The 17223-nt window shown below is 38.2% G+C and overlaps 2 protein-coding genes across 2 annotated transcripts in view; one reads left to right on the top strand and one right to left on the bottom strand.

The window, feature by feature from the left end:
- The window catches only part of LOC139948964 (sugar transporter SWEET1-like), a 78922-nt gene that overhangs the window by 25485 nt on the left and 36214 nt on the right, over positions 1-17223 (top strand). The window lies entirely within an intron of this gene.
- Positions 1-17223, bottom strand: part of LOC139948926 (ceramide kinase-like protein) — a 35108-nt gene that overhangs the window by 6568 nt on the left and 11317 nt on the right. The window contains exons 3-8 of the mRNA XM_071947298.1: positions 6385-6516; positions 3792-3855; positions 2463-2608; positions 2260-2334; positions 1642-1825; positions 1039-1116 (exon numbers count right to left, since the gene is read on the bottom strand). Of these exons, the coding sequence (XP_071803399.1) occupies positions 1039-1116; positions 1642-1825; positions 2260-2334; positions 2463-2608; positions 3792-3855; positions 6385-6516 (679 nt within the window). The remainder of the gene's footprint in view (positions 1-1038; positions 1117-1641; positions 1826-2259; positions 2335-2462; positions 2609-3791; positions 3856-6384; positions 6517-17223) is intronic.

Consider the following 17223-nt stretch of genomic DNA (forward strand, 5'->3'; position numbering starts at 1 on the left):
GGTCAACGGGTTTTCATGAGCGAAGCTCTATATATCACAGGCTATCTCCAGTTTTACTGCATCACATTGCCAATTTATTTAGGCTAATTATTGCCATTATTTCTCAATTAGAACATTAGAGCCTGCCTCATGTCTACTGTTTTAAAACTGTGCACACATAATATTTACCGTGACAGGTTCTATCTTCTTTATTCTACAATTTAGCATCGTTTTCCAATGTCAACAGATTTACGTTTAATAGTTTGAAGATGATTATAATAAAAAGCTTCCCCTTAAAATAATACTCGATGAGGTTTTTGAGAAATGTGTAAAACAGTGCACGAAAATACGTTTTACATGCTTATAGTTTTCGTCTCCTGAGACGAAGTGACTTGTTTTACTCATTGTCTCAAAAACTAACGCACCTCAGTAAAGCTTTCTACCATAACTATCTTCAGACTGTGTAAGTTTAATGTTAATATGTGGAAATTGTGTTTTTGTGATTTTTGTCCTGCAAAAAGTACCCAATAGACCATTTAAAGTGAAATTGTAGTCAAATAATAGGCCTACTAGGTTCTTATATCGCTTTATCACACCCTAAGGGGCGTGTCAAAGTGCTCACTGTCTTTTTCATGTGGAGCAACGTTTTTTAGTTACGAGACATATTCCTCGACACAATGTTATTGTTTAAACAAGGGCATGCTGTGGCGCAATATGCTGTCAAAACAAGGTGTTGTGGCGCAATATGCTGCCAAAACAAGGTGCTGTGGCGCTATATGCTGCCAATTACAACAAGAACACTGGGGCAAACCCTTATCTTTTTCGATAAGTGCAATGTAATATTTACGTGCGTTACACAACACACGGAACCAAAGGCTTTATGTCCCATCCGAAGGACAACGCATCATGGTTAAGTATCTTGCTTGCCCACACTCTGCTGATCAGAAACACCAGAGTTTGAGTCCGGTGCTCTTAATAGCCGCTAGACCACGACACACCATTTTTATGTCATAGAATTTCACCCACGAAAACGTTTACCGTGTGGGCCATTTCACTTACCCCGTTCTACAAGGCAATCTGTCGGTTATCACCAGGCTTGACTCGGACGGTAGATACTCAACAGAACAACGATACGGTCTATAAAAAGAAAACAAGCATCAATGAAAATAATGTTCACGCGAAAACAAATGACGTATGTTGTAAACGATGTCAGTGTAAGGTTAAAGGAACTGGACACTATTGGTAATTACGCAAAATAATTGTTGGCATAAAAACTTACTTGGTAACGAGCAATGGAGAGCTGTTGATAGTAAAAAATAATTCCCTCTAAAGTAGCGTAGTTTTTGAGAAAGAAGTAATTTCTCAGTCGAAATTCAGCATCTAAAAGCACAAAACGGCGGGTGACAAGTGTGTTTTTTCTTCCGTTAATATCTCGCAACTTCGAAGACCAATGAGCTCAAGTTTTTACAGGTTCGTTATTTTGTGCATATGTTGAGATGCACCAAGTAAGAAGATTGGTCTTTGACAATTACCAAAGGTGACCAGTGTCTTTAAAGGAACGTTTCAGAATTGGTAAAAACAAAAATCATGAAGATCACAGATTTACATAAAACTTACACAGTCTAATGAAGATGATAATAGAAAACATTGTTTCGGAATTACCTCAATTTAAAGACACTTCGGACTGTTGCGTACTCTGCTGCTCTTGACCCGACCACGCCCTTGGTTCTTCTCCTCTCAGCCCTCCGGAGACAGTCGCCACCGAAGCCGTACATCAGGGAAAAACCAAACCGAATAAAAGCTCGGTTGTGGAAGATTGCACTTACGTCCAATGGGTGTCGGTGACCTGTCAAGAAAAAAAGAACAACAATAGTTCTTAAAACCAGGCAAAGCGTGCCCGACTGTCTCACATTGTACATTGAATTTGAAGTTTTACGTTGCGTTACATAAAACGTTACAACTGTTAAATACATTTAACGTAACGTCACTTTGCACGCAACGAAATGTAACATAGCGTTGTGTAAAGAAACGTACTGTAACGTTCTAAGTATTTTACGTTATGTTTAACGAGACGTTTAGTACGTAACGTTACGAACATAACGTAGCGTATCGTTACGTAATGCTACGTTACATTTTTTCTGTTAGTCATTTATTCGACCAAACTATGAGTTAATGGGTGCTTCAACTCAAATTAATATCAAACAATGCTCGGGCTGGTTGTTGAAAAGCACAAAATGCACCTACTGTTTTGGAAATCCGTATTTTAAATTTCAAATTTACCAAGAACGATGTTGAGAGCTGCTGTGAAGGCATCGCTGGTACCCTGCGACGAATGAGCAACGGTGTTAAACATTCCTGAAAAACGAACTTAAAGTCAGTTATTTTGATTTCTTGACACAAAAAGTTTACGTCACAGTACACATTTTTGAAGAAAATAAAGCTGGATACAAGAATTTAAAAATTGATCAAAATTAGATAATCACCAACTGGGACGATACCAAGCGGTATATCACACTTAATAAGCTTGGTATCCGGATCAATGTCCACAAGGTCCGAATCCACCTGAGTCCGTTCCAACAGGCCGTGTACCACCTCGTTCACTGTGTCCTCACCGCCAACACAAACAACCCTAAATACAGGACATATAAGGATTGTTTAAGTATTTTAAATATTATAGGTGTTACTAGATGTTAAGTTTGCATAGGGGATAAAGAATATTATTTTTTTTTGTTTTACCCATATTATACACCGATGTGTGTTAGCAAGGTAAACTCAGTACTTTCCCGAGTTTTGTGGGAAAAAACAGACAGACATATCACTCAAGTGGGATTGGGACCATCGACCTTTACAATTCTAGAGTGAGTGTCTTACCATGGAGCTTTTATAGCTCTATGCTAGAGGCAGCTTGAAACTATTGATGCTATTAATTGTTCATGACTTAACGACACTGGAAACTATTAGTAATTGTCAAAGACCGGTCTTCTCAGTTGATGTATCTCAACATAAGCACAAAATTAAAAAAAATTGAAAATTTGAGCTCAATTGGCCGTCAAAGTTGCGAGAGAATAATGAAAGAAAAAAAACACCCACAAGTTGTGTGCTTTCTGATGCCTTGAATTCGAGACCTCAGCTTAGGTCCCGAATTCAATTCAAAAAATTATTTTAGTGAGAAATTACTTCTTCCACAAACACTGCGTTACTTCAGAGGGAGCCGTTTCTCCCAATGTTTTGTACTACCAACAGCTCTCCATTACTCATTTTCAAGGCAGATTTTATGTTAACAATTATCTTGAGTAATAACCAATAGTATCCAGTGCCTTTAAGTAGGATTCGAAACTTTGCATGGTTGAAATACGATATACTAAGGCTTGCGGTGTAATGATAATCTCTAAATTAGTTGGGGTGGTTCTGAAAAGAACTGTAGGTTTCAACTCAACATTTAAACATATCCACTCTTAAAGATGGGTAAGGAAAAGCTTCCTATATATATTATAATGTGTGCTTTGTTGTGATCTTATATTTTTCAGTTGCGTAACCACAAATTGGGGCGGGGTCAAATGGTGCAAATACATAAATTGGGGCGGGGTAGGAGCCAAGAGGAGAGCCGCTGTTTTGAGCGAGAGTGTGGGAGGGTCACCCTACCCCTTACCCTTTCTACTGTCAGTGGGTTTTTGCGGTAGAGTGAGTTCATTGTTGTGTATATATCTTCTTGAGGGAAAGCTCATTCATATGGTATTCAACAAGATCATGAATATTTAATAGATATTAAATTTCAATCATGAATATTCAAATCAGCCATCATTAACACTCACCCATCGTAACTGTCGAAATCAACGGTTTGAAGAATCTGGTGGGCACTGCCCTCTCTTGTTGTAACTTAGAAATGAGAGTTAGGGGGGAAATGTTGGTAGAAAAAAAATAATGTTAAATTTTCTGTATTTGTCATCATGATCGGTCTAACTTATATTTCTAAAAACAATTGCATACGTACTTTACTGTTCTCTTATTGTCAAGGGTGGGTACACCTTTGGTAATTACTCCATAAATGAATGACCATAAAAACTTACTCTGTAAAGAGCACTGGAGAGCTGTTGATGCTTGTTCGAACCGACCCATTTTTTAAAGGAACATTACAGAATTGGTTTTTGCTAACCAAACAGTTGCTGACAGTGTAAGCACTATTTTATGCAATCCATCATATACATAAACCGATAAACCTGTAGAAGTTTGAGATCGATCGGCCATCTTGTTCACGAGAGAATAGTGAAAAACCGATTCCAAATTTTGCATTGCATCGATGCCAAAATAAACATGCATAAAACTCTCACTCAGCGATAAACTCCAAACGCGAAGTTAGATTATTTATTTCTCATCAAATATGATATTTCAGACAGAAATATTTCAAGGGATGTTTTCAACTATCATCATCATGAGACCGTGTAAGTTTTATGTAGAGTGTGATCTTTGTTTCTTACCAATTCTGTAACGTTCCTTTAAGTAGTTGTTTTAAATAAATATTTGTTTTCACCCAACATTTCAATCTGAGAAAAACTTTAGGCATGAATTCTTTCTCAGGCATCTGAAATCACACAATTCTATATGCAACAGGGTAATTTGTCGTTTATTATTTCTTTACTAATTAAAGGATTTTGGTACTTTTTGTAACATAAAACACAATGTCCACAGATTAACATTAAACTTACACAGTTTGAAGATAATGATAGTAGCAAGCTTCCCTGAAAATATTACTTGCTGAGGTGCTGTAGTTTTTGAGAAATGTGTAAAACAATGTCATGCAAATAATTTTTTTCGTCATGTAAAAACGTATTTTCATCACATTGTTTTACTCATTTCTCAAAAACTACAGCACCTCAGCACGTAATATTTTCAGGGAAGCTTTCTACTATCGTTATCTTCAAACTGTGTAAGTATGTGGACATTGTGCTTTTTGTCCTACAAAAAGTACAAAGACCCTTTAAGGCCAAACTTCCACAGTTTTGTTTTGTTTGCATGTTTTGGGATACACCAAAATGGGAATACTCGTCTTTGACATTTCAAAACAAAAATATAAATCCTGATAGCGCAATGCTGTATGCAAAAAGGAGTGTGTTTTTGCTTCATTGTTCTCATGCAACTACAAAGGCCAAGTAAGCCCAAACCTTCAAAGGTATATTGTTTTTTGTGCATAACAAAATAAAATTATAAAATATAAACAAAATATGTTGAGATAATTTGAAGACTGATCTTTGACAATAATACTAAAAGTACAGCCTGTCTTTGAAGATGCTATGTTAGTTTTTGGGTCACAGACATAAAAAAAAAATGTTTTTTTGAGTGAATGGTATTTCAAAGAGTATCACCCGCAACTTTTACTTTTAATGGTCAGGAACCATGACAAAAAATTTAAAACGTTTCTTATAAAACACATAGGAATTGGTCACGTGATATATTGTCGGGATCCCGACAAAAACTAATTGTGAGCACTTTATTTCACTGCTACTAATAATAATTGGCGGGCTTTTTCGAGCAATGGCTCAAATGAAAGCTTGTAACTTTCTCGACCCCCATCAAAATACCTATTGAATTTTAAATCAAAATTTGGGGGTCAAATCGGCCAAAAATCTGACATAGCATCTTTAATATTACTGCACCTTACCAATAGCATCAGTAACTGAATAAATTGTTAGTGCATACATAGAGTTACGTAGCCAGGACATTGAACCAAACAAAGCCAACCAGGAATTATGAAACAGCCCTCCCCATGGTCTGCTCATTTCAATAATCCAAAGGATATAATTGGGTTTAATTTGCAGTGTATACATTCTAGGCACCATGCAAAAGGGTAAAATTTACATTTTTATTAGAATGTCAGCAGAGTCTGCCTTGAAAGTACACGGAGCTGTCTGGGAAAGCAGTGGTTAAAAATTTGTTGCAAAAAGACATTATCTTCATTTAGGAACCAATTTATTTTAATGGTAAGAAGACAAACAACATTTCAAAGGCTTTATATACGGTTCTGCTTCGTTGTGGCGTCATACGCGTTTTTTGTTATACGCTGTTCGTCTGTTAAACCGGTAATTAAAGTTGAAGTGTACTTGCGGGTAATAGGTAGATTGGCGAAATTAATGTACACTAAGTGAAGACAATCATTTTGAACACTAAAATAAGTGTGTCTAGGACTGCAACCGGCTTTTTGTTTTATGTGTTTTGCTGTAACATACAGCCAGCAGGCCTTTGTCATAACCATATAGTATGGTCATTGCCAAAGCCGTAAAACTGTTTCTGCCGTACATTATTGCTTTCCGTAGTTTTCCATTCTAAGTTGGCACAGACTCGGCCTGTGATGTTGCAAAGAAAGGTCTATAGCTGTAGCAATGGCCGTCATTTCATATTAATTTTAATCACCTATGACGTCAAGTCTGGTTCCTGCCGCCTGGAAGACCGGTACCACCTTAGAGTAGAAGACGCGTGTTGCGGCACCATCGTTTAGCCAACCATTAACAAACACACGTAGGCGCCTTGGTCGTTCTGGGATCCCTGGTGAGAAAATACAACAGACAATATCAAAGTGCTTTCATTTACTTTTACTTTGCGATTTGTCGTCCTTCGGATGGGACGTAAAGCCGTTGGTCCCGTGCGTTGTGTAATGCACGTAAAAACTCCCATTAACACTTATCGCCCTGTGTTCCTGGCAGTGGTTGCTTAATGCGCTGCAGCACCTTGTAAACCATTATAAGGTGTTACATAATTGGGTCTCACAATTTATAACTTATAATTTATAAATATTTCTCTAAATCGATTCAAAAAAGGGAATCCTAAACAAAAATCAGGAACATTCTTGAGGATAAAGTGCAACAAAAAAATGCTTCCAGGGAGCAAGCATCTTTGTAAGACAGCTTTTTAAAGCATTTTGTTCCTTCTTCTAAACAAGTTCATCTGAACTCTGATAGCCGAGGTCATTACCCGTGTTACATCGACCCCCACTCCGCCCCGCGACGCACGAGTCTTCTAGTTGAAGAGTTGAAGACCCTTTTAAGAATCATGAAGGCTCAATAATTATTTACTAATCAAGTTTGAGAAAAAATCTATAGCGAGCAAGTGTTTTCTATATAATTGCTTTTGACTGTCAGACAAGTGCAAAGCTGTTAATTTTTACGCACTTTTCACTGACGATTTCATTCCTGCCTTTAAAGACTCTGGACACTATTGGTAATTGACAAAGACCAGTCTTCTCACTTGGTGTATCTCAACATATGCATCAAATAACAAACCTGTAAAAATTTAAACCTGAGGTCTCGAAATCAAATTCGTGGAAAATTACATCTTTCTCGAAAACTACGTTACTTCCAGAAGGAGCCATTTCTTACAATGTTTTATACCATCAACCTCTCCCCATTACTCGTTACCAAGAAAGGTTTTATGCTATTAAGTATTTTGAGTAATTACCAAAAGTGTCCACTGCCTTTAAGGGAAAGAACACCTTCGTTTTTTTGAAATGTTCAATATTTTTTATGTAGATATACAGTAAACTAACATGTAAACAAATTCATTTCAGAAGGTCACGGGTTTGATATATCGCTGAAAATCAGGAGCGAATAAATTATGTACTTCTATAAAGCAGGAAGAATTATAATACCTATCTACGCAATCTGAAAAGCCCCACCGTTAGCAGTAAACTCTATCAGATTCAACTATTGAGGCATACAAACTTGTACCTTAGTACATAACCACATTACTTCGAAGTGAAATGTTCCTCAAGAAGCCTCGAAAGCTGTTGTAGACTTCCTACCAAATCAAATTACCTCTTTCTCAAAGTAAAATACATTACTTCAGAGGGAGCAGTTTCTCACAATGTTTTACACTATCAACAGCTCTCCTTTGCTAGTTACCAGTTTTTATGCTAACATTTGTTTTGAGTAATTACCAATAGTGTCCAGTGCTTTAGGTACAAGTTCAAATACTACGTTGTTGTTGTGTGGCTCTCACTCACTATTGGGTTCTGTGTGAATGAAAACGCGATTGTCTGGCATCACAAAGCAAGTACACAAGGAAAACGCATTGCACAATAAAATCTCTGCAAACAGCCAAAAATACGCACTAAAAAAATACTTTTCTTTTCTACAGCCACCCCCCCCCCCATCCCCCACCCCTCCTGTCTCTCCCCACACTTAATTATATGAGAGATGCTCTAAGAGCCATAAACAATATCCCACCTGGACGGACCCAGCAATTACAGTTTAATTTCGTTAGACTCACATTTTAAGGGGGATATAATCAAGTTTGGCTGGCAATAAGTTAAGTAAGAGTGTGCACTAACCCGTTGTCACGCTCACCCATTAACGCGGGTGCATTAGTGACAAATGGCGTCAATTTGCGTCACCCAATCCACTTTTAAATAGTGGTTATACAATTGATTAAACGTCGTGCTCGTGAAATGTTATTGCTCCTTCGCTTGATTCAACCCCCTTTTTCTTTATCTCCATGACAACTAGCTTCTTGTAGTAATGGCGATAATGGCATGTTTGCGTTTACTTTGGTGGTGCGATATGGGGCTATATTATAGATTGGTTGTGTGGATAAAAGTGCTATTCACACGACAGCAAATTAACTAGGGTGCCTTGCTTATTTTAGCATGGATGTAAAATGCAGCGATGTGTAAGAAGATTTTGCAAGAGAACTTGGACATTAGAAGAAATTGTTTTCCTTTCACACGAGGTACATTTTGTTACATTTTACAACCATGCTACAATTTAGCAAGAGGCCCTTGCTAAATTGCTCTCGTGTCAAAGTCGCCTTCGAGTACACCTTTAACGCGAATAGTGTTTTCCCTAGTTTTGATTTGATCGAACAGTTTGCCAATCTTTGTACCGATCGATTGATCGATTGGTCGGCGGATCAATCGTGAGATCGTTCATTTAAGAGATTGAACCAAATTATAAAATTTAGTCAATGTTCAATTGAATGAGATGTGTCACCCCTTTACTTATCAGTACTCAAAGGGAGACTTTTGCACGGTGCTTTTTCAAAGAGTTGTGCGCGTGCTTATTTTTATAGACCTACGCGCGCAAAACTGAGCATTTGTGTACGCATGCTCAGAGCCGTTAAAAAGTAGCCCGTTATTAGTACTCAAAACAAGTTTTGAATGGACCTTAATCGGTAGTTTAGAACGGATTCGAGCCTCTGGCGTTCCCCTTTAGTTTCAACAGGTTCAAGTGCCAGCCTTTAAGTGTTTAGGCTTTTCGGGTCTCAAATTTGAGAACCAAATTTAAATTTGAGAAAAAAATTTGCTTCATGATCTGCCCTCCCAAAGAATGTACTCTTCATAAAAGTGGACCCATTGAGTAAAGTCCACAAAATATGAAATCGCCCCTGTGTAAGAAATCGCCCTGTATACTCCACAAACACTGACAGGTTGAAATACCACTTACACGACCGTGTACGCATTGGATGAAACTGTCTATCAAATTATTATTATTATTACATTTTTTTAATCAAATAGCACTCTTGACGTGGTCAAAGTCACCTAGTCGAAGCACGCAGGTGAAGTTGAGTCGATATTCTCTGACACTTAAGGAAGATCGAGCACCGAGCGCTGGACACATTTTCCCGCCGTCTATCGTGGCAATTTCTCCCCACGACCACACTGAGCAAATAAACCGAACCGCCGATTATATAAACGTAATTACGGCGTTGTGCTGGGGGAGAACTAATCAATGCTTTCCTCTAAATATACACACGAACTTTACTCTAACCGTGCGGAAATAGTATTGGCAGTTTCTTGTAAATGTCAACTTTGTGTATTTTGTTTTATTTTATGTGAAATGTCTTTAGTCGACCTTGCGCTGTGATAGCGTTTGTTAGTATTGAAAAGCAGTACTGTAGTTAAACTCAAAGGTAACCCTCTGACGCACTGTAAGAATTCATTTGGAAATCAGACGTATTGATCTCTGAAGGAGATCGGCTTATGGAAAAAATAATATTATAAGAAACTTTACAAGAAAAAAACATAAGGTTTTGGCTCCGAATCCCAACCGAGTAATATGCCTGTGATTTGTTTTCACATGACTCGGGAAAGTACTGAGCATACAGTGCTAACAGTACAGACACCGGTAAAATGGGTAAAACCAAGTAAAATTCTTTATCCCCGATGCAAATGTCCATCTATTGAAGACACTGGACACTATTGGCAATTGTCAAAGACCAGTCTTCTCACTTGGTGTATCTCAACATATGCATAAAATAATATTTCTGTGAAACCAGTTGGTCATCGAAGTTGAGAGCTTTCAAATGCTTGATTTTGAGACCTCAAAATCTAATTCTGAGGTATCGAAATCAAATTCGTGGAAAATTACCTCTCTTGAAAACCACATAACTTCAGAGGAAGCCGTTTCTCACAATGTTTTATACTATCAACCTCTCCCCATTACTCGTTACCAAGCAATGTTTTATGCTCATAATTATTTTGAGTAGTTACCAATAGTTGTCCACTGCCTTTAAATATAAAAACAAAAATTCTACTTCTTATACGGAGCTCAGGAATTGCTATTTCTAACTTTTTGAGATCCAGAGATAAACTGCTGCAGGATGATAACATCTTAAAGGGTTTTGATACTTTTTGTAGATCAATTTTTTGGCCATGACATGAATCTTAACTCACTGTGAATGAAGATGTATGTAGTACACTTTACAAGTGAGAGTTTCTCCTTCAATAGTCGTCAAGTTTTTTAGAGTAAAAAAAAGGATAACAACAGAGCAATGTTTTCAGGAGAGTCGCGTATTATCCTTTGTACATATCATGCTAAAGTAATTTTAAGGGCAGCTTTCTATCGCTATCTGTAAACGGTTTAAGTTTAATATATATCTGTGGACGTTTGTGTCTTATGCATACAATACCTCACCAAATGGAATTATATAAGTCGAGATACAGCACTTATAGATATTCAGTTACACGGTGGAAATTGTATCTTATTTTGTATCAAATTTCCTCAGCAAAACAAGAATAAAATGATATGTGCTTTTGGTGGCTTTTCTGCATTACTTATAAAGCATTTAATTGTGTCCATGTGGTTAAATGACAAATAGAGAGGGGGAAATGCCAAAGACTCAAAACAAAATTGGACAGAATGGATTTATATTGCTACGCCGTACATCTCCTCATTTTGTCAACGTCAAACCTCAATCAAAGTTTTCGTCTTTTAATATCTCCAAATTTGACAGTTTAATCTCATGTCATTGTTTTGTTTCATTGTGCGTCAGTTTACAAAAGGAAACTCAAAAATGAAAGAATTGTTGTTATTAGTGCCCAACAAATTTCCTGCTCCGTTTAATCAGTTCAATATTAAATTGTTTTTTTCTAGTTTTGGAAGAGGCAGGGGAGGGATTGTTGGTAAGGTATACAGACAACAAATATGCAATTTCAAGTTGAAAACAAAATTCATTTTTGAAGAGATCGTCGAGACTTTGGTTTTTGTATTTCGGCTCTTGATTACCTGGGCTTGGAATTGACCCAAGCTTCAAAATTAACCTAAATAACATCAATCGTTACGGCACCTGCTGCTAACAAGATTCGAACTGCCTCTATAGCTACCGGGCTAGCTCGGTGGTCTCGCGGCAATATATGTCTATCTGCTTTAGCAATGAAAGTGTCGTGGGTTCGAACCACGCCGAGTGAAGTCCCCCTCCTCTCCCGCAAAAATACCAAAGTCCCGAAAATAAAATAAAAAACGAAAACACATAAAAGTCGACCCCCAAATAAAAATGTAAAAAATAAAATAAAAAAATGGTAGGCACTAAACCAAAACAAAAATGCAAAAATTGCTTGTATGTTTACATTAATTTTCAAAACATATTCATGCGTCGTTATAACACACCGCGGGCAAAAGATCGTTCCCCCCGAACAAATACATATTAAGTAAACAAATGAAACATTATATTGATTCCTGGTTACGGGTCTAACCAAGCCTGACTCCTCCGTCGAGTAAAATAACAAAACTGTCAAGATTTCTTCTACACAGATCATCAACATCCCAAGACATGAACACTCGCTCTCTGTCGCAAAAGAGGCAAAAATCCACAGAAATTATGTCTAATGAGTTTCACCCACTGCCACGGCATTTTGTTTCTCCCCTTCATGTCATCACGCACCGACGCGGTCGTGATTTGAACAACGGCTGCAATCGTGCTATTACGAGCCGAGGGGCAGATCATGTAAAAAAACAAATCCAAAGCAAAACAATTTATAGACACACGGTCTGAACCCGGTGAAAAAAAGGGAAAAAAAGAAAAAAAAACGTTTACTATGACCGTGGATAGTTTCTCTCTTTTCGCTTGATTGTTTGTCTTAAGCTCGATGGTGCTCGTTTGTGTTTTCTCGTTAAAACAAGAAAACACCATTCTCTCTCATGAAAGAGGGCAGAAAAACTAGTATAATGGGATCGACCGCTCGTGAATGATTTTATATGTACACTACATTACTGCACGTACTTTTTTTTATTTGTTTTTATTATGATTTGAGAGGATTTTTGAGTTTAATACTGTGACGTTTTGAAAGCAAGTGTGACGTACCTACAAGTTTTACCGATAAGCAAAATAGTTGTCCATTGTTCCCCTTGTCACCTAGTCCCACAGTCACCTATCCAGTCCCCAGTCCCCCAGTCCCACAGTCACCCAACCCCAGTCACCCAGCCACCTGGACTCCACAGCCTGCTAAACCCCAGCCCCACAGTTCCAAGTCACCAAGCCACACATAATATACAAAAATAACACAGTCACCCAGTCCCAAAGTCACCTATCCAGTCCCCAGTCTGCCCCCCCCCCCCCCCACACACACACACACACACACCAGCCACCCAGGCTCCACGGTCCCCCAAACCCCAGTCCCGCAGTTCCCAGTCACTCAGCCACGCAGTTCCCAAGTACCCAGTCACCCAACCCCAGTCACCCAACCACCAAGACTCCACAGTCCCCCAGCAACCAATCAGCCCCACTACTCCACTCTCCCAGACTTTTCTCAGCTCCCCAAAGATAATATTAGGTGCGCCAACTATCGTCATGTGTACGGCCGGCGATCCCATCTACTCTACCCATCCCTCTCTGCTACATTCCCCTGCATGCTTTCATAATATACAAAAATTAGCATCTATCAAACGTATTAACATCAAACAAACAAGAAAGAAACGTACAAAGATAAACAAAGGAACTCTGTGACGTGACTCCCTTGAGAAGGCTTTTAAGAAATTGCTTCTTTTATACTACATGAAATCAGGAATTGTGAATTCATTGTTACAAAAAGATGGTTGCGGGTACCTGCCATGTCTTCTACATTGATTGATTACGCGTGCACATGGAGTGGAAAATGAAGCCGATAAATTATCACTGTTCATTAATTTTGCATTGAATAATAAATTATAACAAAACACTACAGCGAAGCCGATTGTATCTGAAATATATGGGAAAAGGTACAAAATATACTGAAAATATTTCGTTCTTTCGAAATGTCGTTTCATTCCCGTGAACTATTATTTCGTTCCTCGAAATAATAATTCAATTCGTTCGAAATATTATTATGTTCAATTTCAAGGGGAACGAAGTACTATTTCGAGGAAACGAAACAATATTTAGGGGGGAAGAAATGATTTCGAGGGAACGAAAACAAATGTTTTTACCTTTCCCTTAAGGGGCTCCGTAGAATTAGATCGTACGCCGATTATCATTTTAGCGCCTTTTTAGCAGCTTTTATGCTCCCAAATTTGAATCTGAGATTCAAATTTGGGAGTGTAATTAGCCATAGGCTACCTGTTTATCAAAATCACGACAAACGGTGTGGGCGTTTGGCCGTATCTAGCCTATCTTTAGAATTGAAATTTTCAGGTATTAGTTTTATTGTTTACATCTATTCTACAATTTTATCTAGGATTAATACAATCGAATGGTTCCGAAAAGCAGAAGTGTACCTTGCCTTTAAGACGCTCTTTCCCAAACCTAATCTTCCTTTCAATTCAATGCGATAGGGTATGGGATTATGATTAGGCGTGGGTTGGGCGCGTTTAATACAGTGTACAAAAAAAACATAAACACAGATTCTTCGGCTATAGGTGACTAGTCTTTCTACAAGGGTTTAGCTTTCACTATTTTCATTTCCGGAGTAAAGTAAAGTGGGTATTATTTCATTCAACACAGATCAGGCTTGACGTGTAATTACACAAGTAAATGCCAGGCTTACATTTTATTCTTCCTCTGCTTCTTCTTTCCTTTTTAAGCAAAATGTCAGGCTGGGGAAAAGTAATTCCTCTGAGTTCTCGGTGGTGACGCACGTGGCACCGTATGCCGTTAATTTACGCTTTATCGCCCCGGTTTGATGCCTCTGGCGACCAGGGCAAATTTACCCACATTTAAAGTCACCATTTTTGAGAATGTTGAGTAAAAGCTAACCTGGGATTTTGATTTTGGGGAGATTTGTGACAAGTTGTCGGCTCGTGGTTTTAATGTAATTGTATCAAAAATTGGAAACAGTTATTTCGATTACGCAATTTCCAATTTCCGTATAAACTGTACCAAATTAAGTTTTAGAGCTTCTTAAGCAAAAAATGTAAGCAGCTTAAAATATTGTTCTGACCAGAATATGGTTACCAGCCAAAATGTCACGTTTAATTGCACAAGTAAATGCCAGGCTTACATTTTATTCTTCCTCTTCTTCTTCTTTCCTTTTTAAGCAAAATGTCAGGCTGGGGAAAAGTAATTCCTCTGATTGAGACTGGTTTCCTGTTTATTTTTGCTAAGCGTAAAATCGTTAAGCACCTACGTCTGCTGAAGCCGAAATTAGGCCGTGTTAAGCACCAACAATCTTTAAGTTTAGTCGCATTCAGTAAAAGTAAAACATTTTTAAACAAACAAACAAAAGCAGCATCAACATGATATTTTAAATTATATACAAAATGACATTTTATTCTAATTCTTGTTTCCTCTTTTTTTGCTTAGTCAATACAATCAATCTTGTAAGCATAATATTATCATTTTGTTGTGCAAGGCAAAATGTTGAAACGGGCCTCTTTTATTTTGACAGAAGAAAAACACATCGCCGAGTAAATGGAGGTGATTAAAGGTCAAAATAGCCGACAGCCGTGCTTCCTAAATTAAAGACCGTAACATGAAACATTCATTTCCTGTTTTTTCCCCGTCAAGTGTCTGAAATTCTTGGGTTTTTAATAAATCTCAGTTTGCAAGACACCCCACGTGTATAATCTATTGCATTGGAGGAAAGCGCGCGATGTACATGTAGAGCCAGTAAAAAGGTATGACGTGTTCAATTTCGCATAAGTCATTCTGCCCTATGAGAAATTGGGTAACAACAATGACATCCTTTCTATCAAAAAGGAATTATTGACTGAGGAATTTTTTTAGTGAAAGGTGGTAAGGTCCTCTGGGAATTTCGGAGGATAGTTTAATCATATTTTTATATGATTTGATGCACTGCATGGTGAGGTATCAATAAAAAAAAAAATATAATTATTTGGTTTGCGGAACTCCATAGTTGTGTGTATCTACTTGCCAGGTAGAGTTTGTTCTTAAAGAAACACGTTGCCTTGGATCGGACGAGTTGGTCTATTAAAAGCGTTTGAAATCGTTATATGAAATGCATATGGTTAGAAAGATGTTTTAAAAATAGAATACAATGATCCACACACGTATCACTCGAAACTGCACGGTTTTCCTTTTACGTCGCGAACTATCCCGGTCGGCCATTTATGGGAGTCAAAATTTTGACTCCCATAAATGGCCGACCGTGTTAGTCGACAGGGTAAAAAGAAAACCACGCAATTTCGAGGCATATTGATGGAGATCATTGTATTCCACTATTACAATATCTTTCTAACCATATACATTTTACAACAAACGGTTACAGAACGATTTTCAAAGACCAACTCGACCGATCCAAGGCAACGTGTTCCTTTAAAGAAATGTCTTGCTTATAATTATATTCTACTACCGCTGAGTAGATTTATCGGATTGTTCGGGAGACTTCTCAGTTCTGAAAAGGGCGGTCGGGTGGTTTAGAAAATCGGATGGGAATACTACTTTAGAGTATAGGAACGTTATTAACTGCACTATACCGCGGAGCGAGTTCTTAAAATTGGTCTCAACGTTTCGACAACTGGGTGCGTTCGTTTTGCTTCCCTGGGTCGACCCCGGTGTGTGGCGGTTTTTTTCCCAGGACAAGGTGTGTGCAGATATCTACCCACGTTCGTCCTGGTAAAAAAAACGCCACATACCGGGGTCGACCCAGGGGAGCTAAACGACCGCACTCACAGTTTAATCATGTTTTAATGGTGGGGTTTTGGTTTGCTTCGGATTGCAAATCAACTTTAAGATCAGGCTCGAGTGGCAATTTGCTTTCTCCTGTAGTAGAGAATTGCCGTCCTCAAAGAATGTCCCAATCTGTTTAAAGGATAACCTTTTTTGAATCGATTTAGAGACAAACATTCCTCATTGAAAAGCACTATACGGCAGTGGCAATTTTAATGTGCATGGACGAAATTGTGCTCGGCCGAGCTTAATTATGAACGAGTACAATTGGAATGAAATTAATGGAATTTTTCTTTGATTAAATTTATGCTTTACATGAAGGGTTGAGTTGATGCAAATCAGTTGATGAAATTGTGTTCCAAACAATGATTTTGAAGATGGAAATTATACGCACATTCAACCATTTTACAACGTAGAAATCTATTTTTAAAATTGTAAAAAAAAGGTTATCCCGTATACATGTATAAACAATATCCGTATGTCGGTTTTTGTGAATGGTTCGGAATCGATTAAGGTTGGTGTGTTCTCATGTTTGTTCCCGTTTCGTGTTTGTCCGTCGATCATGCACTTTTTAGCCTTTGATCAAGGCGCACGCGGCGGCGGCACCCCCGGGCCCCAATATCATAGTGCTACTTAGCGGCCGATTTTGTGCTTTCTGTGCAATTTCTATTTCATAGCGCTGCTAACCGTAAGCACACGAAAAAGCATGCTAACTCTCTCCGGTGCTTACCGCACGAAAATAAATGACGTCACAATGCAAATCCACGGTAAACACGCAGTATGGCCGCCCAGTTTTTCTGCTAACCTGTGAAATACGGCCATACGTTAAGGCTTAAGCAATTTTTTCTGCTACAGTAAGCACGCAAATTTGCGTACCGTTCAAGCAGCGCTATGAAATTGGGCCCAGATGTCACGCACGAAAAAAGACCAGCCGCTCCAGTG

The sequence above is a fragment of the Asterias amurensis genome, chromosome 16 (genome assembly GCF_032118995.1).
Source record: "Asterias amurensis chromosome 16, ASM3211899v1".
NCBI classification, from domain to species: domain Eukaryota; kingdom Metazoa; phylum Echinodermata; class Asteroidea; order Forcipulatida; family Asteriidae; genus Asterias; species Asterias amurensis.